Source organism: Lolium perenne, chromosome 1 (assembly GCF_019359855.2).
Source record: "Lolium perenne isolate Kyuss_39 chromosome 1, Kyuss_2.0, whole genome shotgun sequence".
Taxonomy (NCBI): Eukaryota; Viridiplantae; Streptophyta; class Magnoliopsida; order Poales; family Poaceae; genus Lolium; species Lolium perenne.
The window spans coordinates 191,748,612-191,772,843 of NC_067244.2; the positions used below are offsets into that span (position 1 = coordinate 191,748,612).

A 24,232-nucleotide genomic window follows, 5' to 3' on the forward strand; every position below is an offset into this window, starting at 1 on the left:
AAAGGAATATCACTCCCCCAAAATGGGATTGTCCATTAATCGCTCATAAGAGCCACATAAGATTCAACAAGATGCAAAGTGGCTCCAACACAAACACAAATACATGGTGTGCAACCCAACATGCATAGACTTGATTTCTCAAGAAAAGCAAGTAGGAAGCACAACATATACAAACACATGTTAGGAACAAAAACTAACACATGCAAAGGGGCGAGTAACTTTCAATATAAATGAGTTGAGCACATGTTACCGCAAGGAGGAACATTGATCATATGATAGAAGCAAGATAACCAAGACTTGGCTTGAGAGAATATAAATGATGATGATCCCTTAATTCTTCATGATGTAGCCAAGTCTCGAATGCCCTCCAACAAGCACCTATTGATCAAGTTTTGAATTGTTGGTCCCCAACTAAGTTGGGTCCTAAGAGTTTAGTCACAATAGGCTTGGCAACCCAAATGGTTCTTTTCTTGACACCACTTTGAGCACCAACATATTTGGCAAACACATTGCCACCCTCATCCTTACGAAGAGAATAAACATCATCAATGGTGATAGAGTTGGATGAGGTACCAATAGTGCAAAAGGAGGAGATGTGGCCCTTCTCACGGCATATGTAGCAAGTTCTTTTCTTCTCCTTCTTCTCACTAGATTTCTCCACAATGGGAGCATTGGCTTGATTCTTCTTGGGAAGTGGCATTTCTTCAACTTGAGGTTGAATATGAGTTTGAGCTTGAGGCCGCTTTCCTTTTTGCTTCTTCTTCAAAGGGCAAGATCTAACATGATGCCCTTCAATTTTGCACTTGAAGCAAACAATCTTGGCCGGGTGCAACAATAAGAAGAAGGGACAAGTACAAGTCCACTCTTGTCATTGGGGGATTGTTGCACACTTAACATCTTGGCAAGTTTGCATTTCCCTTCATGACTCTTTACCAAGTCGTTCTTCAAAGAAGAGACTTGGGCCTTGAGCTCTTTGATTTCCTCTACATGGTTAGTAACAACACAAGTACTAGAGGAAGTAGAACCTTCATTGTTAGAGCAACAAGGCAAGGAAGATAATTCATCACAAGATTTAGCAATACTATGAGTGGATGAATTACTAGGACTAGCACATGGCAATATATCATTTTGGGTAGTAGTGCTAGTATCCACATGGGGCTCACAAGGTGTTGCCTTTGATATGATAGCCTCATGAGCTAACTTTAGCCTATCATGGGAGGCTAGAAGATCCTCATGGGAGCTAGAAAGCTTTCCATGATTTTCTTCCAATTTCCCATAATTGCTAGTTAGCAATTCAAGTTGAGCACTTAGCTCAACATTCTCCTTCAAGATAGATGCTTCACAAGAAGTAGAGTTAGTAGCACAAGCATCATTATTAATAGAAATGGGAGAAGGCAAGTTGTCATGCTCTTTTAGATAAGAAGCTTTAAGTTGCTCATGCGACTCGGTGAGTTTGGTGAGCGCACTCTCAATAGCCCTTGAGCCCTTTTTGAGTTGCTCAAAATCCTCAAGGAGTTTAGCATTAACAAACACAAGCTTATCATTTTTAAGCTTTAGTTCATTTGCCACCTCAAGAGCTCTATCATGGTTTTCCTTTTCTCTAGACAATTCTAGAGCAAAGGTTTCCTCAAGAGCTTCCTTGGTGGTTTGTTCTTCTTCAAGTTCATCCTTTAGAGATGCCACATCATTGGCATACTGATACGTCTCCGACGTATCGATAATTTCCGATGTTCCATGCTTGTTTTATGACAATACCAACATGTTTTGTTCACACTTTATATCATTTTCATGCATTTTCCGGAACTAACCTATTAACAAGATACCACAGTGCCAGTTCCTGTTTTCTGCTGTTTTTGGTTCCAGAAAGGCTGTTCGGGCAATATTCTCGGAATTGGACGAAATCAACGCCAAACCTCCTATTTTTCCCGGAAGCGTCCAGAACACCGAAGAAGAGTCGGAGAGGGGCCAGGGGGCCACCACACCACATGGCGGCGCGGGCCAGGCCTAGGCCGCGCCGGCCTAGGGTGTGGTGCCCCCAGGTGCCCCCCTGCGCCGCCTCTTCGCCTATAAAAGCCCTTTCGACCTAAAAACGCAGTACCAATTGACGAAACTCCAGAAAGACTCCAGGGGCGCCGCCGCCATCGCGAAACTCCAATTCGGGGGACAGAACTCTCTGTTCCGGCACCCTGCCGGACGGGGAATTGCCCCCGGAGCCATCTCCACCGCCGTCTTCACCACCATCTTCACCGCCATCGCTGCCCCCATGATGAGGAGGGAGTAATTCACCCCTGAGGCTGAGGGCTTCGCTGTAGCTATGTGGTTCATCTCTCTCCCATGTACCTCAATACAATAATCTCATGAGCTGCTTTACATGATTGAGATTCATATGAGTTTTGTATCACAATTCATCTATGTGCTACTCTAACAATGTTATTAAAGTAGTTCTATTCCTCCTGCACGTGTGTAAAGGTGACAGTGTGTGCACCGTGTTAGTACTTGGTTTATGCTATGATCATGATCTCTTGTAGATTGCGAAGTTAACTATTGCTATGATAATATTGATGTGATCTATTCCTCCTACATATGCATGAAGGTGACAGTGTGCATGCTATGCTAGTACTTGGTTTAGTCTTTTGATCTATCTTACACTATAAGGTTACTTAAATATGAACAAATTGTGGAGCTTGTTAACTCCGGCATTGAGGGTTCGTGTAATCCTACGCAATGTGTTCATCATCCAACAAAAGTGTAGAGTATGCATTTATCCTGCTCATTATGTGATCAATGTTGAGAGTGTCCACTAGTGAAAGTGTAATCCCTAGGCCTTGCTCCTAAATATCGCTATCGCTACTTGTTTACTACTGCTGCGTTACTACCGCTTGTTTCTTGTTTCTTTGCGTTACTACTGCTGCAATACTACCACCATCAACTACACGCCAAAGAAGCTATTTTCTCGCACCGTTGCTACTGCTCATATATATTCATACCACCTGTATTTCACTATCTCTTCGCCGAACTAGTGCACCTATTAGGTGTGTTGGGGACACAAGAGACTTCTTGCTTTGTGGTTGCGAGGGTTGCATGAGAGGGATATCTTTGACCTCTTCCTCCCTGAGTTCGATAAACCTTGGGTGATCCACTTAAGGGAAAACTTGCTGCTGTTCTACAAACCTCTGCTCTTGGAGGCCCAACACTGTCTACAGGAAAGGAGGGGGAAAGTAGACATCAAGCACTTTTCTCGGCGCCGTTGCCGGGAGGAAAGGTAAAAGGCACTCATACTTCATTTCCAGGTAAAGTACTTTTCTCGGCGCCATTGTGTTTGTGCTCGAAGCTATTTCCTTTAGATCCTGCAATTGCATCTTTTTGTTTCTTGTTTACACTAGTTAGGCATAATGGAAAACAACAAAAAAATTGGTGAGCTTTTTAATCTTTTTCCTGATTTAGAATTGTTTGATGCGAAAATTAAAAAACCTATGGAACCTTATTTGCATGCTAGTAGCGATGTTATTAGTATGAATGCAATTACTGCTAATACTATGGATAAGTCTAAGCTTGGGGAAGCTAGTTTATATAAGAATAATCTTTTTTGCTCCTCAGCTTTGGAAGAAATATTTTGCTCTGATAATGCTTTATCTCCCATATGCGATAACTCTAATGATGTTTCTGATATTTTAAATCCACCTGCTAAAAGTATTCCGTATAAAATACCTATGAAAATTATCGAATGTGTTATGGACAACCACTATAAAGGGGATGGAACTGTCCATCCTAGAGATCATTTACTGTTTTTGCACGAATTATGCGGGTTATTCAAGTGTGCAGGTATCTCTATGGATGAAGTGAGGAAGAAGATATTCTCTGTTTCTTCACGGTAAAGCGGCGCATTGGTATAAATTGTTGGAGAATAGACATTCTCTTGGTTGGGAGGAAATTGCATCTCTCTTTTATTCTAAGTTTTATCCTCCTCATGAAGTGCATATTGATAGGATTTATATTTATAACTTTTATCCTCGTGATGGAGAGAGTATTTCTCAAGCGTGGGGGAGACTGAAGTCACTAATGCTCAAATGTCCCATTCATGAGCTCCCCCGTAATGTTATTATTAACAATTTTTATGCGAGGCTTTCAGGACAACACAAGGACTATCTGGACGCGTGTTCGGAGGGATCTTTCACAAGCAAGGAGGTTGAAGCTAGGTGGGATCTTCTTGATCGGATTGAGGACAACGCTGAAGGATGGGAGAACGACAAAGGTAAAGAGTCAGGTATAAATTATGATTATGAATGCATTGAAGCTTTTATGGATACCGATAAATTTCGAAATATGAGTGCTACTTATGGTCTTGACTCTCAAGTTGCTGCAAATCTTTATAAAGCCTTTGCTTCTCATTTTGAATTGCCTAAAAATAATTTTGATAAGTATCATGAACCTTTTAAAGAGGCTTGCATGAAGAATGAAATTGTTGTTAATTATTGCAATAAGCATGCTCAAACTCCTAAGAATGCCATTTCCTATAAGCATGTTAATTTTTGTGGAATACATAGACCTTGTGGAATTAATCAAATCAAAGATGAATATTGTATCCATCATGCTAATGAAAAAACTAGAAAGTGGTTTAGGGCTCTAGATGATCTTGGTAAAAAAGTTTGCGCCCTCTATCCTTTTATTTGTGAAGTTTGCCATGAAGTGGGTCATTTTAATTTTCAATGCTCCTCCAATGATAATTTGAACCCAATGAGTGCTGCAAATTTGTATTGTGATGATGAAATTACTCCTAATCAGCATGATGAACTTACTTTATTTTTGGGGTGTGAAGAACTGTCGAGAAAAATCTCTTTGTTACATATGAGTGATCTTGATATTGATGATGTCCTACATGGGTGTTTTTCTTATTGCATTGATAATAGCCATACAAATACTTACATACAAAATATTTTAGAAGATGACACCTTGCCAAAATATGATAGGACATTTGTGTGTTTTCAACTAATTAATGAAAAGGAGGGATCCTCCCAAGTTTCTTCTATTGTTTACGAAAGTAAATCAGGTTATGCGGACAAGCCACCCTTCAAGCCTCTCCCTCCTGAAGAAGGGAACGAGGAAAAGGAGAAGGAGAGGAAGAAGAAGGGAACGAAGAAGAAGAAGAAGAATAAGGGGAATAAAAAGAAAGAGGTAACAGCATATCCCCGCGTATACGAGATAACGATAGGTAACCGTAAGTATGTTGCTCCTGATGATTATTGTGATAATGAATCTGAATACGATGATCTTCCTATGCCCTTTACATACATTAGCAATCATGATTTGAATGAGCACACTACTTTTGATATTGCAAATCTACGGGAAATTAATTCTGAAAATGATGATGATAATGATTGCCATAGTGTCAGTGCTATCCATGCTTCCTCCCATAATGATATAGAAAGCTTTAAGCTTGGGGAAGAGGTGTTTGAAAATCCTTTAGCTACTGGTCATTATGTTCTTGATACATCTCCTTCTAATAACAATGATGGTGTGGGCACAGATAAACCGACTGTGAAAGATAACTATTCTATTTCCTATGATGACACTGTGCCTCCGATCTCTGATGATTATTACAAAGAATGCTATGATATAGGTTCTAACTATCCTTATGAAACTTGTCATAGTCATGATTGGGTTACCAAAAACAATTCCCTTAATATGCAACTTGTTTACCATGTTCAAATTCTTGATAATAATCTTGCTCCAATTACTATTAATGAGAAGAACTCTTCTTATGCCAAAATTAATGATACTTCTATACATATGAACCATGATAAGAATGTTTTAAGTGATGGGTATATTGTGGATTTCATCAATGATGCTACTGAAAGTTATTATGAGAGAGGGAAATATGGTTATATGCATCTTAATGATATTAAGTTTCCCCTCTTTATGTTGAGAATCTTGAAGTTACTCGTGTTTTATCCTCTTATGCTTGTCACTTTGTTCTTCATGAATTCATTTGTGTACAAGATTTCTCTGCATAGGAAGCATGTTAGGCTTAAATGTGTTTTGAATTTGCCTCTTGAAGCTCTCTTTTGCTTCAAATACTATTTCTTGCGAGTGCATCATCAAAACTGCTGAGCCCATCTTAATGGCTATAAAGAAAGAACTTCTTGGGAGATAACCCATGTGTTATTTTACTACAGTACTTTGTTTTTATTTTGTGTCTTGAAAGTTGTTTACTACTGTAGCAACCTCTCCTTATCTTAGTTTTGTGTTTTGTTGTGCCAAGTTAAGCCGTTGATAGAAAAGTAAGTACTAGATTTGGATTACTGCACAGTTCCAGATTTCTTTGCTGTCACGAATCTGGGTCCACCTCCCTGTAGGTAGCTCAGAAAATTAAGCCAATTTACGTGCATGATCCTCAGATATGTACGCAACTTTCATTCAATTTGAGCATTTTCATTTGAGCAAGTCTGGTGCCATTTTAAAATTCGTCAATATGAACTGTTCTGTTTTGACAGATTCTGCCTTTTATTTCGCATTGCCTCTTTTGCTATGTTGGATGAATTTCTTTGATCCACTAATGTCCAGTAGCATTATGCAATGTCCAGAAGTGTTAAGAATGATTGTGTCACCTCTGAATATGTTAATTTTTATTGTGCACTAACCCTCTAATGAGTTGTTTCGAGTTTGGTGTGGAGGAAGTTTTCAAGGGTCAAGAAAGGAGGATGATATACTATGATCAAGAAGAGTGAAAGCTCTAAGCTTGGGGATGCCCCGGTGGTTCATCCCTGCATATTTCAAGAAGACTCAAGCGTCTAAGCTTGGGGATGCCCAAGGCATCCCCTTCTTCATCGACAAATTATCAGGTTCCTTCTCTTGAAACTATATTTTTATTCGGTCACATCTTATGCACTTTACTTGGAGCGTCTGTATGTTTCTTGTTTTTGTTTTTGTTTGAATAAATGCTTGTGTGGGGGAGAGACACGCTCCGCTGGTTCGATGAACACATGTGTTCTTAGCTCATAATATTCATGGCGAAGGTTGAAACTTCTTCGTTAATTATTATATGGTTGGAATTGGAAAATGCTACATGTAGTAATTGGTATGATGTCTTGAATAACTTGATACTTGGCAATTGTTGTGCTCTTGTTTAAGCTCTTGCATCATATACTTTGCACCCATTAGTGAAGAAATACATAGAGCTTGTTAAAATTTGGTTTGCATGAGTGGTTTCTCTAGAGTCTAGATATTTTCTAGTAAGATGTTTGAACAACAAGGAAGACGATGTATAGTTTTATAATGCTTGTAATATGTCTTCTATGTGAGTTTTGCTGTACTAGTTCATGCTTGTGTTTGCTTCAAACAACCTTGCTAGCCTAAACCTTGTATCGAGAGGGAATACTTCTCATGCATCCAAAATACTTGAGCCAACCACTATGCCATTTGTGTCCACCATACCTACCTACTACATGGTATTTTCCGCCATTCCAAAGTATATTGCTTGAGTGCTACCTTTAAAATTCCATCATTCACCTTTGCAATATATAGCTCATGGGACAAATAGCTTAAAAACTATTGTGGTATTGAATATGTAATTATGCACTTTATCTCTTATTAAGTTGCTTGTTGTGCGATAACCATGTTCACTGGGGACGCCATCAACTATTCATTGTTGAATTTCATGTGAGTTGCTATGCATGTCCGTCTTGTCTGAAGTAAGAGCGATCTACCACCCTATGGTTAAGCATGCATATTGTTAGAGAAGAACATTGGGCCGCTAACTAAAGCCATGATCCATGGTGGAAGTTTCAGTTTTGGACATATATCCTCAATCTCATATGAGAAAATTATTAATTGTTGTTACATGCTTATGCATAAAAGAGGAGTCCATTATCTGTTGTCTATGTTGTCCCGGTATGGATGTCTAAGTTGAGAATAATCAATAGCGAGAAATCCAATGCGAGCTTTCTCCTTAGACCTTTGTACAGGCGGCATAGAGGTACCCCTTTGTGACACTTGGTCAAAACATGTGCATTGTGATGATCCGGTAGTCCAAGCTAATTAGGACAAGGTGCGGGCACTATTAGTATACTATGCATGAGGCTTGCAACTTGTAAGATATAATTTACATGATACATATGCTTTATTACTACCGTTGACAAAATTGTTTCATGTTTTCAAAATCAAAGCTCTAGCACAAATATAGCAATCGATGCTTTTCCTCTATGGAGGACCATTCTTTTACTTTCAATGTTGAGTCAGTTCACCTATTTCTCTCTACCTCAAGAAGCAAACACTTGTGTGAACTGTGCATTGATTCCTACATACTTGCTTATTGCACTTATTATATTACTCTATGTTGACAATATCCATGAGATATACATGTTATAAGTTGAAAGCAACCGCTGAAACTTAATCTTCCCTTGTGTTGCTTCAATGCCTTTACTTTGAATTATTGCTTTATGAGTTAAATCTTATGCAAGACTTATTGATGCTTGTCTTGAAGTGCTATTCATGAAAAGTCTTTGCTTTATGATTCACTTGTTTACTCATGTCATATACATTGTTTTGATCGCTGCATTCACTACATATGCTTTACAAATAGTATGATCAAGTTTATGATGGCATGTCACTCCAGAAATTATCTTTGTTATCGTTTTACCTGCTCGGGACGAGCAGAACTAAGCTTGGGGATGCTGATACGTCTCCGACGTATCGATAATTTCCGATGTTCCATGCTTGTTTTATGACAATACCAACATGTTTTGTTCACACTTTATATCATTTTCATGCATTTTCCGGAACTAACCTATTAACAAGATGCCACAGTGCCAGTTCCTGTTTTCTGCTGTTTTTGGTTCCAGAAAGGCTGTTCGGGCAATATTCTCGGAATTGGACGAAATCAACGCCAAACCTCCTATTTTTCCCGGAAGCGTCCAGAACACCGAAGAAGAGTCGGAGAGGGGCCAGGGGGCCACCACACCACATGGTGGCGCGGGCCAGGCCTAGGCCGCGCCGGCCTAGGGTGTGGCGCCCCCAGGTGCCCCCCTGCGCCGCCTCTTCGCCTATAAAAGCCCTTTCGACCTAAAAACGCAGTACCAATTGACGAAACTCCAGAAAGACTCCAGGGGCGCCGCCGCCATCACGAAACTCCAATTCGGGGGACATAACTCTCTGTTCCGGCACCCTGCCGGACGGGGAATTGCCCCCGGAGCCATCTCCACCGCCGTCTTCACCACCATCTTCACCGCCATCGCTGCCCCCATGATGAGGAGGGAGTAATTCACCCCTGAGGCTGAGGGCTTCGCTGTAGCTATGTGGTTCATCTCTCTCCCATGTACCTCAATACAATAATCTCATGAGCTGCTTTACATGATTGAGATTCATATGAGTTTTGTATCACAATTCATCTATGTGCTACTCTAGCAATGTTATTAAAGTAGTTCTATTCCTCCTGCACGTGTGTAAAGGTGACAGTGTGTGCACCGTGTTAGTACTTGGTTTATGCTATGATCATGATCTCTTGTAGATTGCGAAGTTAACTATTGCTATGATAATATTGATGTGATCTATTCCTCCTACATATGCATGAAGGTGACAGTGTGCATGCTATGCTAGTACTTGGTTTAGTCTTTTGATCTATCTTACACTATAAGGTTACTTAAATATGAACAAATTGTGGAGCTTGTTAACTCCGGCATTGAGGGTTCGTGTAATCCTACGCAATGTGTTCATCATCCAACAAAAGTGTAGAGTATGCATTTATCTGTTCTGTTATGTGATCAATGTTGAGAGTGTCCACTAGTGAAAGTGTAATCCCTAGGCCTTGCTCCTAAATACTGCTATCGCTACTTGTTTACTACTGCTGCGTTACTACTGCTTGTTTCTTGTTTCTGCGTTACTACTGCTGCAATACTACCACCATCAACTACACGCCAGCAAGCTATTTTCTGGCACCGTTGCTACTGCTCATATATATTCATACCACCTGTATTTCACTATCTCTTCGCCGAACTAGTGCACCTATTAGGTGTGTTGGGGACACAAGAGACTTCTTGCTTTGTGGTTGCAGGGTTGCATGAGAGGGATATCTTTGACCTCTTCCTCCCTGAGTTCGATAAACCTTGGGTGATCCACTTAAGGGAAAACTTGCTGCTGTTCTACAAACCTCTGCTCTTGGAGGCCCAACACTGTCTACAGGAAAGGAGGGGGAACGTAGACATCACATACTCTCGTTCAAGAGCACCCATTTTATCAATGGTGTTCTCATGCATCCAAATAAGTTTTTGGCTCTCAATAGCGGTAGTCAAGATTTCAAAGAAGCGAGAGCTAGCAATTTTATCTTTGCAAAGAACCTTGAATACACTCTTACCCTTATCGTGTAGAGAGACAACCCAATCATCTTCTTCATATTCCTCCTTATCCTTATCCCCACGAGAAATATTAGGTTCCATGGTAGGAGGTACCGTGGAACCCTTGGCCATAAGGCATATATGAGAACCGTGAGATAAAGATGAGGAGTTACTTGAGGCTCCTTTCAAGATCTTGTCTTGACCAATAGAATCTTTGGTTTCCTCTACATTGTTAGCCACACAACAACTAGAGGAAATAGAAGCATTTTTATCATGGCCACAAGACAAATCAAGCATATCATCATGAGATTTATCCAAGCAACTTACACATGATATGCAAGGACTATCAACACAAGCATGTAAATCATTTCTAGAGATAGATGTGTTTAAGTCCGAAGATGAAGCATTGCAATGAGATAGAGATGAAGAATCATCAATAGTAAGCTCAATATCAACATTGCAATTTTCATCACCACTCACCATATCATTACCTTGTGTCTTGACACACTTTGGTGAAGTGGATGAAGATGAGAACTCATCACGGCTGGAAGTGGAAGCAATGCAATCATCCTTAATAATATTGGACACATCATATTTATCTTGAATTTTTGTCCATAACTCATGAGCGCTCCAAAAAGGCAAGTATGGAAAAATACCTACATCTCGCAAAGCATTCATAAGAACATAAGAAGCTTGAGAATTGAGATATAAATTTTTCTCATCCTCTAAAGATAGATTTTGTGAATCCATAGGAGGAGAAAAACCTATATCTACAATTTTCTCCATATAAGGGTCAATGTCCCGAAAATGACTAAGCATGCAAATTTTCCAAACATCATAATTTGTGCCATCTAATATAAGAGTGTTATCGTGCACTAATCCTCTAGCCGACATCTTTACTCTCAAGGTGGTGAAGCCTAAGAATGAGAGACCTTGCTCTGATACCAATTGAAAGGACACGAATGTCGCCTAGAGGGGGGGGGGGGGGTGAATAGGCGTTTTAAAACTTTTATGAGATGGGCTTAACAAATGCGGAATAAAACTAGCGTTTACTTTGTCAAGCCCAAAGCCTATATACTCTGGTTCACCTATGTGCACCAACAACTTATGCTAAGCAATACAATCAACTTATGTGATAGCAAGATATATAACTTCAAGCATGATGGCTATCACAAAGTAAAGTGCATAAGTAAGGAGCTCGGGTATAGAGATAACCGAGACACGCGGGAGACGATGATGTAGCCCGAAGTTCACACTCTTGCGAGTGCTACTCTCCGTTGGAGCGGTGTGGAGGACAAGTCAGTCCAAAAGCACGAGGGCCACCGTATTCTCCTCGAGAATTCCCGCCAAGAGGGATGTCCTCGAACCACTATGTAACCTTAAGGAGGTTACCGAACCCGCACAAAGCTTGGGGCTATCTCCACAACTTAATTGGAGGCTCCCAACAAATTGCCACAAAGGCCTTCCCCTTGAAGAATCTCCACAACTTAATTGGAGTCCCCAAGAACACCACTAAGATGCCACAAAGGCCTTGCCCTTGAAGATTCTCCACAACTTAATTGGAGTCCCCAAGAACACCACAAAGATGCCACAAAGGCCTAGAATCCGTCTAGGGTTCCAAGAACCCAAGAGTAACAACTTTCTTGCTTTCACCTCCACGAATCACCGTGGAGAACTCAAACCGATGCACCAAATGCAATGGCAAGAACACCACAAAGATGCTCAAGTCCTTCTCTCTCAAATTCCAACAAAGCTACAAAAGCTATTGGGAGAATAAAAGAGGAAGAACAAAGGAATTCACAAAGAACACCAAGATCAAGATCTAGAGAGTTCCACTCACAAAGAGATGGATTTGATTGGTAGAAATGTAGATCTAGATCTCCTCTCTCTTTTCCCTCAAGAATATGCAAGAATCATGGGAGGAATCAAGAACTAGGGCAAGCTTTGTAGTACAACAATGGAGGGGAGAGAGAGAAAGTGAACCAACCAGCCCAAGGAGGAAGAAGGGGGTCTTATATACCCCCTCCCAACGAAATATGACCGTTTGGGACCTCCCAGGCCGGAAAATCCGGGCCCGGGCCGGATTATCCGCCCCCCGAAAATCGCCCCTGGACTGGGCCGGATATTTGGCCGGATATTTGCCCAGTTTTGATCATTCGGGCCGGATTATCCGCCCCCCCCAGAAAACTGCAGAAACACCAAAACTAAAACGAGCATAACTTTAGCATCCGGACTCCGATTTTGATGATCTTGGGCTTGTTTTGAAGCTAGGAACAAGCTCTACAAGATCATGCAGGAAACCATCATAGTTCAACAAGGGAGGATAGAAACAAATGATGAAAGGTTTAACCTATCTAAAAAAGACACACCGGTAAAACCTCCAATCTCGAAAATGCAACAAGTTGCCCGTGCAAAAACCATTCTTGATGAACTAGAGCTTGTCATGAGAATAAGAACAAGCTCTAAAACATAACATGGATAAGATCCAAATAAAACCAAGAAAGATGATGAACCTAACTCGAAAACGCAACAAATGATCTATGCGAAATCCGTTTTCGATGAACTAGAGCTTGTCATGAGAATAAGCACAAGCTCTAAAACATCACATGGATAAGGTCCAAATAACAACCAAGAAAGATGATGCAAGGATGCAAAGGTTTGAGCTCTCTCCGAACGATACGATCAAGTTACCACTCGAGAGCCCTCTTGATAGTACGGCAACTAAACTATAAACCGGTCTCCAACTACACTATGAGACCGGTGAGAAAGAAACCCTATCAAGAGCAAACCTTATACTTGCGCATTCCACTTGAGCTCGATGACGACGATCTTGACCTCAACAAGATGGAACGCCTTTCTTGCTTGTGCTTGCTTGACGAAGTCTTGTGGATTGCTCCCCCATAATCCACCATGGGAGAGCTTCTTCTTCGGCGCATCTTCACATAACCATGACCACCATGTGGATTGCTCCCCCATAATCCACCATGGGAGAGCTTCTTCTTCGGCACATCTTCACATATCCATGATCACCATATGGATGGCAAGACTCAAGCAAAGGATCTCTTCGAGATGGCTCATCTTGAACTTGCACTTCATTTCTCCATGGCAAGCTTCAAGCTTATGAACTCTTCGAGTTGGCTCATCTTGAACTTGCACTTCTTTTCTTCATTCTTCATCATGTTGATGTCTTGAAGTAACTTGAGGGGTCACTTCATCTTCATCTTCAAGACATACTTGACACTTGATATCCTTCATCAATTTCTTCTTCTTGCAACCTTGAAGCCAACATATGGTTCAAGAAATGCCTATGGACAACTCCTACAAATATAACTCAATGCAAACATTAGTCCATAGGGATTGTCATTAATTACCAAAACCACACATGGGGGTTCCATGCACTGTCACTTGAGCTTGTTGTAAAGCTAGCAACAAGCTCAACAAGCTCACACAAAGAAACACCAAGAAGTAATAGGAATATGCAAAGTATGCAAAGGGTATATCTCCCTAAGACGATGTGATGAAGTTACCCAACCGAAAGCCCCTCTTGATAGTGCGGCTATCTATCTTATAATCCGGTCTCCCAACAATCACCTTGAGACCGGTAAAAAGAAAACCTAGCAAGTCCATACCTTTGCCTTGCGCATCCCACTTGATCTTTATGATAACTCTTCAAGCTCCACTCAAGATGGAATGCCATACTTGATCATTGTTGCATCGTGAAGACTCACAAATGCTCCTCCTTACACCATGATGGGATAGCTCCCCACATCTTCACATATCCATCATCACCAAATGGACGACAAGCTTCAAGCATATGATCCTCTTGAGTTGCTCAACTTGAACTTGCACAACTCAACCTTGATGACGATCACCACTTGATGTCATCCTCTCATGGACTATATGAGATCTCACTTTTGATGCATGCCCATTGAAAGATACATAACCCACATAGACAACACAAGGGAACATATATGATGGGTTAGTTCATAAATCCTAATTGACAAGGCTTACCATATCACATGACTTCACATGGCACATTCTTCATGCTTCATGTGTTGACCAAACTTGAATCTATTCTTCACTCTTTATATTGGTCAACCTTGTATATTCTCATGCTCTATCATACTATCTTGAGGTATATATAGAATTCTTGATTTATTTGCATGCTCTAAATCTTAGTCAACCATAGCTCAATTTATGAGACTATCATGACACTGACTTAGAGCCATAACTTGAATTCCACTTGGAATCAAACACTCAAGATCTTGATCATTCATTGCTTATCACATAAGCTAGAGTATGACTAATATTGACTTCCAAATAAGAACTCTATCTTCATTTCTTTTTCTTGATCATATCACATATATGTCTTCAAATCGATGAACTTGATGCCAATACTCAAGGTATATCTTTATCTTCATGGCATCCATACTTGAATCCAACACATGGACTACCAGTAGTACGTATGAAATATTCCTTCATATAAACTCAATGAAAACATTAGTCCATAGATGTTGTCATTAATTACTAAAACTACACATATGGGCAATGTACCCTTGCAGTTAACAAATGGACTAGTTGACTAGGGACTTCGTTTTTTTACATACCAAACATGTACTAATATTTACGCTCAATACAGTTTTATCATGGCATAAAAATTATTATGAAAATGATAATAATTATATAATAATAATTATTATTGCTTCAAGGGAAAAATTCCAATAATCTCCCACTTGCACTAGTGTCAATAATCTAATTCACATTTGTAAACATCTAACACCCATGGTTTCTGGTGATGATCATGTTTTGCTTGTGGAAGATGTTTTAGTCAATGGTTGTGACATGCCTAGAAACCGTGTACTTTGCAATTTATTTGCATCCTTACGCATCACTCATTTCCAATGAGACAACGTTTGTATATATTTGGTCTTCTGATGGAACCTTAATTCCTCGGTATAAAATATTTTACTAGTATTGTCACATACAATATAGATTCATGGTTCTGACACTCTAGGAACTACACCAAGTTAAAAAAAGAACATTCTTGACTCAAACACCCTCTTTAGTCATTGTCATAACAAAAATATACTCAACATTCGTTTGTAGAAACCGTCACAATGTTAAGCTTCAGAACTCATCTAAATCCAGTATATAATTCTTCTTCCCACTGTGCTACCTCTTAATAAACACTTGCCTAATTGAGATTAATTTTTATTTGTGTATGTGCCCAAACTAGCATCATAACATATTACAATGATTTGTTCGGCACTACCGTTGCAAAACTGTATCCTTAGTTCTTCTAAAGCTAGCACTTAGGAATACTCTTACTATTATCCATTGATTATCGTATGAATCACTCTAGTATATGCTCGTAACACTCTAGAGCATAGGATACCTGATTGTGTACATCTGATGGCATTCATGATTTAAAATAACTCAAGTGTTTTTATTCATCGAGTGTCAAACACACTCAAGTCTTGCTAAAAACCCCACTCGACAAGAACACTTTCTTGATGTTTCCATAATGAAATTCTTCAATATTTCCTCTATGTACTTTGACTTAATCTTATTATGTGCCTCAATCTATCTTTATAGATCTTGATGCTCAATATGGTTTTAGTCTAGGTCCTTTCAATGGAAATTATTTTCCAATGTAACCTTTTATGTATGTCAAGTAAAGATATATCATTTCCAATCAATGATATGCCATCCACATAAAGTATCAGAAATGTGTCTTCATGCTCCCACTCAACTTCTTGCAAATACAAGCATCTTCTCAGTTCCCGAGGAAAACAAAATTATTTGACTATTTCATCTAGTGAAGATTCCAACTCCGCAATGCTTACTTCTTCATTGAAGTATGCATACATATCAATCATTCTTTGAATTAACAAAACCTTTGGTTCTATTTTGTATACACCCTTAATACACACTTTTGTTAAGGAATGCACTTTTGGTATCCAATTGACATATCTCGTAATTAAATATGTAGTGATTACTAGAATAATCTGTATAGACTTTAAGTATCGTTACAAAAGATCTTATCTTATCACAACCAACTCCTTGAACTTTGTCAAAACAATCTTTCAGCAAGTCTAGCCTTTATTTATTTATAGATCCATTTACTTTCAAAAATCCGCATAACTAAGGGTTAGCAGGCTCCAAGGTTGATTATGGATACTATCTTGAATTTTATGGCACTTAGCCAGTTAACGGAGTCAGAGCCATCATAGCTTCATTGCATGTAGTTGGTTTGTCATTGTTAAACAACAATTCCTTGTCCTAAAATCATTTATTTGATCCCAAAGTCAACCAAACCTACGAGGTCCAATAGGTACTTCAATCTCCAGGAATACAACATTTTGTAGAGATGGGAGCCATGAGCATCTTGGCCGCCTCTGGAACTATTTTTGTCACTGCGCTACTTTGGTCATCTCGCTTAGATTCATTAATCATATTGGGTTATATTGTCCTCCCACTAAACCTTTTACGAGAAAATCCTTCTTGAAAAATATGCCTCTAAGGGCGACAAACACATTTGCTTGTGGTTGTTTTGGTGGAAGGATTACACACTTTTAACCCTTGGATAACTTACAAAGACATTTATCTGATTTTGGTTGTAAGCTTATTTTACTCATGCTTGGCACGCCGAAATACGAAAAGACGGTTCAGGTTTTATCCCATGCCATAACTCATATGGACGTCATTTCAACGGATCACGATGGCTCTCTATTTAGTGGAAAAGCGGAAGTCTCTAAAGCATAGTTCTCCAAAAATATAACAAAAATTTATTCATCAATGATATCACCATTTACAAACATGTTCGACCATTTCTCTCGAACACTCCATAAACCTGTGGCATTTCGTGAGGCATTAGTTGTGGAACCAATTTCACAACACCTAGATGTATGCTAAATTTGTAACTCAAATATTCTCTCTATAATCATAATCAAAGATCCTTAATTTTCATGTTACAAATGATTTCTACATCATGCTGAAATTCTTTAAACTTATTCAAAATTTTCAAACTTCTTTCTCACCAAGTAGATTCATATGTACACATCTACTTAAATTCACCGCTGGAAGTTTTATGAAGTAGAAAAATCTACCGCACATGATTACACTTGATGAGCTACATACATCACCATGTACAATTTCTAGTAAGTAAATCGTTTGTTCAACCTTTTGGCCTATGAACTCCCACTAAAATATATGAGTCACATATAAGATTAGGAAGCCATTTAGCTCCCACGCAAAACATGTCATCTACATATAAGATTAGGAAGGCTACAAGACTATGAACGGATTTAAGTCATTTTTCTTTTAGAAAAAGTTTGCAAGCATAAAATGATTCAAAAATCTAGTTACTCCGAAAGTTCATTTTCAAGGATTTTCTTCATGTCTTATTCTAATATGACCCAAACAGCGGTTCCACGCCTAAGTGGAATTCAAATCATTCAGCCTTGCGATGCTTTAGCAGTTAGCACCAGTGGTGCTACTAGGGCTGCTTGAGGCGTTTTGGGTACTATATTTCCGCTCGAGTCCACCAACATGAAAGATAAATGAAGGTCTCTTACTAGATGCTCTCTTTCATTTGCAGGGATGTGACTCAGCCGAGACCCAACCCTCCTCTAGCGCCCTCCTGCACCGGTTCTTGCAGCTCCCATGGAACTTAATACTGTGCGGTGCAGACTTGACGCGTCGTCTAGTCTCCTTCGCTCGTCGAGCTGTTGATGCATCCTCGCCACCTCTTGTTTCCGACGATGGAGAAAATACTGGTACGCCATGAGCTCTTCTCGGGTTGCTGCCGCCGTCACGGGGACCCCCGCTCATGGCTTGCCTCGCCTTGTCCCAGGATGCTTCCGGGATCAGAACTCACACTTGGCTTTCTCCACGTGGACAGCCAGCCCCGTCGTGCTTGGCGTCGCCTTCGGGTTGCTACTCGCCTTCGCTTTCCTGCTCACCTTCGGGTGCGGCATGTTGCTTGCTGCCTCTGGTGAGGTTGTCTGGGTTTATGAAGGGGTTGGCAGTGGACTCAAATTCCTCTGAATCAGAAACATCAGGGTACATGTTAACTTCCCTGATCTCAGAGTCAATGTTGCTGCATAGTTCATGGTTGATGACATCCATCAAGTTCGCATCTTGGAGTGCAGGATCCGATAGCGTTTCACTTTTGTTGTCAGAGGAGACACCGTCGAATAGATCGGCGAGATCCCCCAACTTGTAACTGATTTGTCGTTGCTCATGACGTTTGCTAGCGAGTTTACTTCGCTTGATGAGCCGACAAAAGATGTCGTCATCGTCGTCCTCCTCCTCCTCCATTTGCGCCTCAACTTGCACCGCCAACGTGTCGGCCTCCGCTGCCAATGCATCCGCACGCGCCCCCATGCCGCCTCCGTTGCCGCCAGCGCCGCCTCCCGCTGCTGACGCTCCTCCGCCGCCTGCCTCTGCTGACGCTCCACCGCCTCCTGCCGCCGCTGCTCCATCGCCTCCCGCCATTCACGGTACTGGAAATCTCGCTCCATGTGCAGGCGCTGCCGCTCTACACGCCACCACTCGCCCATCTCCTCCGCCCGGCGCCGCCGCGCCTCTTCCGTCGTGGCGGCGTCGAACGCCGCTATGGTGTCCGCTAGCGCCACCTCCTCCCACGTCACGTTCTCCTCAGCTTCCAGGTCGAAGTCGAACTGCAGTGCTTCGGGTGGTGGATGTGGTGGTGGAGACGGTGGTGGAGGGAACTGGCCGGCGCCGGGACGGTTCATCATTACGCAGGGCTAGGCTTACGGCGGAGAAAGGGGTGCCGGTGGCTGTGGTGGCTGCCATTGAGCCGGGGGGCCTTTTATAGACGCCGGCGTTGCCAGAAGAGGCAGGAAGATAGCGCGGGAAGATGCCAGAAGCAGCGGGAAGAAAGTGCGGGAACGAGCGGTGGCGTGCGGACGCCGGCACCGCGTGGAGGCTGCGCAACACCGATGAGACGTCTCGCCTGCCCCTCCGTCGATATTAAGGCAAAGCTGGGACGCTTCGTTCGTGTGTCACTGCGCGGCAATAACTTTCGTCGCGAGGTAGGCGACAGTTAGGTTTAAACTTGAATGTGCCGCTGACGCGTCGGGCCTGCGTCTCCACGCCTCACTTTTCGTTGTGTCCGGCGTGCCCGGAGCGTCCCCTATGTAGAGGAGACGGGTTCGGGGCGTCGGACACCGTATTAAACCGCGCCGGACAAAAATAGGCTTTGTGCTATCAGGAGGAGGAAATTAAGGACACTTGCGCCGTAGAATTGTTACCATTACACTAGTATTATCCGGTATCGTAAATTACAATGCTCCCCTCGATTTGGATCTTTTGAACATCTCACACAGTGCATAAATACCAGTCTCGCAGTGCGATATATCATATATGCATTGGCATATAGGACATCCACACGAGGTGTAGTAGGTAGCTAGAAACCTAGAAGCCATGGGGAAGAGGAAGTCGGCGAGCTCGAAAGCGGCGCCACGGAAGAAGATGGAGAAGCTAGAAACGACCTTCTGCTGCCCGTTCTGCAGCCACGCCGCCGCCGTCGAATGCGTCATCGACCTGGAGCAGGAGATTGCCACGGCGTCGTGCTACGTCTGCCAGGAGAGCTACTCCACCGTGCCCGACACGCTCACCGAGCCCATCGACGTCTACAGCGAGTGGATCGACGAGTGCGAGCGCGTTAACGAGGGCGTGCCTCGTCACCGCCGGCCCGTGGTCTGTAAGCTGTTCCGCTGTTCCTGCGCAACCAATGTGTGGCGGGCTGGCGGCGGCCGGCGGGACAGAATAGGTTAGCTTAGCAATGCAAGGAGAACGACGTACGCGTCCGTGCAAACGGTTGATGCTGAACTATGTACGTCTTGGTTGTTCCGTCGAAATTGCATGGCAAGTGTGTACCGATATGTACTGTAGTATACTAGCTAATCTTTTGCGATGTTTGTTAAGCTCGTCTACCCTCGTCCCCCCCTTTTTAGGCAAGTGTACTCATATGTACGCATACGCTATGTCGTTGACTCATATGTACACGGAAGTGTAGTCTCGGGCTTTCCTCCGGCTTTTTGATCATCTTTAATTCCTCTCGTGCGCCTGCAGGACCGAAAAGAAGCGGGAGTGCGAAACAGCAAGGCTCTACTAGTAAGGGTGTGTTTGGTAGCTCGGCCGAGCTCAAATATTCTCGCCTCAGTTTAGCTCAACTAGCTAATTATTAGATGTGTTTGGTAGCCTGGCCGAGCTGAGATATTCTCAACTCAGCCTAGCTCAACTAGCAATTTGTTGTTTGTTAGTTCGGTTCGGTCCATCTCAGCACTGCTCAGTACGTAAAAAAGATCTCTCAGCCAGGCTGAGTTGCGAAGCGCAAATCTAGCTTCACAACTCGCCCAGGCTCAACCCAACTTGTAAAACACTGTGCGGATCCACCCCAGACCCCCACCAACACCCACACTGTCGCCTCCAGCCCGCCTCTCCCGGTGTCGTCCCGGCCTTCCTCCTCGCCCTGGCGTCCCGTCACTCCTTCTCCTTGCCCCGACATCTTCCCCGACCTTCCTCGTGAGTGCGGTGGCCCTGGACCACCGAGCTCTGTCTCGACCACCAGCAATTCCTCTGCCGGACCCGACCACTGAGCACAGAGCTCCGCCTAGACCATCGAGTTTCGCCGCCACGGCCTCCACTAGCCCGACCCGCCCCACAGACTCGTGCCGTGGAGCCTTTTTGTCTGGTCTCCTCTTGACTAGCCATACGCCATCGCCGAGCACGAACGCTGGCCGGAATGGAGGCTGCCCTTCGTTTCAATCGGGATCTAAGGACCCGATTGCTTTTTTTGTTTTTTGTTCGAGGGTCTGTCTATAATTTTTGGACCTCTCTATTATTCATAGTCCTTGGGCCAATCTCTACTCATATGGGGCTACCAAACAAAGGATGAGTTCAGCTTATTCCAGCACATAAGGACTAAACAAACACACCACAAAATCTAAGGCTAACTTATATGAGGCGAGATATCTCAGTGGGATAGTGAATTTTAAATAAACCGGGCTACCAAACATACCCTAATTCGCTAGCTAGGCCACAAAAGTCCATCTCTTTCCATTTCCCGCCATACTATCAATCACCATATATCTTAATTCCACCCTCTCTCTCTCCAATTCCATCTCTTCAGCGCGTGTGTGCTATGCAGACCAACAACATGCTCGCTTCAGCAGTGATCTTTGACATCTGGACACAACGTTTGCTTCACTCACGATCAGCGTCTGTTGCAGCGGATGTCGGCGCATAGCTCCTCCCACACCCGCTCGAAGGTCTGGAAGGCGAGCACGACGCTTTACGTGAAAGTCCCGACATCGCCATATGCACCTCGCCGGCACGGAGCAGGCCACAGAGGAGGTGGCAGTAGAGCGACTGCGCGAAGTCAGCGCCGAAGATCACGTCATCGAGGAGGTGGTGGTCATTGTCGCCATCAGGCCACTGGCCACCCTTGATCGTGAACTACCGGCTGCAATAGATTAACTGCAAAGCCGTTCCGTTCTACATGGGGTACTCCCTCTCATCATCGTTAAGCAGTCGTTGCATCAAGTTAGACGTGCGTGTCGCAAAGCCCGTTTCAGTCCGACGCGGCCTAATACAGTGTTCGCTCCAAGACCGTTCACGTACACATGGACCATGGAATTGTTGGATACTTAAATGTCGATATCACCTCTCCGCACCCTCATCTAACCCTCGCGTCCGCGCGTCGGCCACCACGCCGCGCCGGCGTGCCCCTTCCTCCCACCCCTAGCCCTCATCTGCGCGGTCTCCTCTCCGTCGCTGCCGCCCGGAGCGTCGCCGGGCAAAGCCCCTGCGGCGCGGCGGCGACCTTCCTCAGCCCGACGATCGTGATGTGGCGGCGTCCCTCCACTCCTTTCAAGCGGCAGCGATCCGGGATGGCAGCGACTGGGGAGATCATGCATCGGCGATGTTCGTGGTGGTCGTTGGCCCCAAGCCCTTTGGGCCTCGGCGGGCGGCGGCGCTGCCGACTTTCGGCGTGATAAGGGGCGATCTTATCAGTAAGCAACGGAGGTGATGATGATCACGGGGTGATGGCAGCGGAGATACACGACGATGAAGTGGAAGATAACTTGTATGACGCAACGAGATCTCTCGATTGGTCCTTGTCGCCAATGCAACAGCTCTCAACCCTGCAAGATATTCGCAACTCCACACACTTGCGCACGTAGCCGCCGACCACGAAGCGGTAAGTTGCAACCGTCTAATTCCCAATGGAACAGCAGATCACACAAGACTTTTTCAGGATCTACACAATATTCAAGCAATATGGTGTAGGGATTCAATAGTTTTGCTAGAGCAAACAACTAAGAACTAGGGTTTATCTTAAACGTGGTCTAAAGCAGCTAGGGGGGCGTCCTGGGCACTTATATAGGCGTCCGGGACGAGTTCTGGTCGAAAAGATACAAAAATAACCGACCCAGAATAGATCTGGTCGAGACAGACTCGGACAAATCCGGTCTGGAGTCCGGTCAACCGGGCCAGGGACCGGATCGGCCGGTCTGGGGTCTGGTCAACCGGGCGGCAACCGGGTCGGCCGGTCTGGGGTCCGGTCAACTGGGCGGCAACCGGATAGTTGCGAGGTTTTCCGGTTTTCACCCGGTACGATAAATCTCGTCCGGTTGGCGCCCGGTCGACCGGGTCAGTGACCGGGTTGGCCGGTCTGGCGGCCGGTCGGACCGGGTGCTGGACCGGTCTGGACTTCTTCTTCTCCTCTCGCGCATGCCTCCCGCTCCTCCCTCGCGCGTCCATGAGATATCTTCATGTCCTGCTCCATGTCCAGCTTCACGTCCATCTTGACGTCCGTCTTCATGTCCAGCTGCTCCTCTCCTCCTCGTGCGATGCTCGTCTCTTCTTGATACCTGATGATACATAAGTAATAGGACTTAGGCAGTATAAAGTTCTCATCAATCAAAGTACCGATTAGAAACAAGTTCACCTGTTGTTTAAGTAGCTTCGCACGAGCCCTTGTAATTGGTCCAATCCGAACTTCATTGGACTTGAGATCCACAGCAGGTTCATCTTCAGTTATTAATGACGGAGGTAGTGGTGTAGTAGGGATGTCCTCATCATCTCCCCCCCTTCAAAAGGCGTCGACCCCGACGCTCCAAGGTCTTCTCCGTCATATGGTGTCAAATCAGCAACATTGAAAGAATTACTGACACCAAACTCATCAACTGGAAGATCTATCGAGTATGCATTATCATTGATCTTGGCAAGCACTTTGTAAGGACCAACACCACGAGACTTCAACTTAGACTTCCGCAGCTTCGGGAACCTATCCTTGCGAAAATGTACCCAGACCATATCCCCAGGCTTGAACAACATCTCTTTGCGCTTCTTATTCATCCTTGCAGCATTGCTCTTGCCTTTCTTCTCTATCAACTCTTTAGTCTTCACATGGATTTTTCGCACAAAATCTGCCCTCTTGGATGCCTCCATATTAACTCTCTCATGTATGGGCAAAGGCAACAATTCAAGTGGAGTAATGGGTTTGAAACCATACACCACCTCAAAAGGACATAGCTCCGTGGTAGAATGTACTGCCCTGTTGTAAGCAAACTCTACATGCGGCAAACACTCTTCCCACTCCTTCAAGTTCTTCTTGATCATGGATCTCAACAGTTGTGACAAGGTTCGATTCACCACCTCAGTTTGACCATCAGTTTGGGGATGACAAGTAGTACTAAACAGTAGCTTTGTCCCAAGCTTTCTCCAAAGTGTCTTCCAGAAGTAGCTCATGAACTTCACATCACGATCAGAAATAATAGTCTTCGGGACTCCATGTAGTCGAACAATCTCCCTGAAAAACAGGTTAGCAATATGCGACGCATCGTCGCTTTTGTGGCAGGCAATAAAATGTG

The 24,232-nt window shown here is 43.4% G+C and overlaps 1 protein-coding gene across 1 annotated transcript; it reads left to right on the forward strand.

Annotated features, from left to right (window-relative positions):
- The first annotated feature begins 19,775 nt into the window (after positions 1-19,775).
- LOC127309084 (transcription elongation factor 1 homolog) lies at positions 19,776-20,283 on the forward strand. The gene has a single exon (XM_051340093.2). The coding sequence runs from the start codon at positions 19,776-19,778 to the stop codon at positions 20,127-20,129; it is 354 nt and encodes a 117-aa protein (XP_051196053.1). The 3' UTR covers positions 20,130-20,283.
- Positions 20,284-24,232: the final 3,949 nt, after the last annotated feature.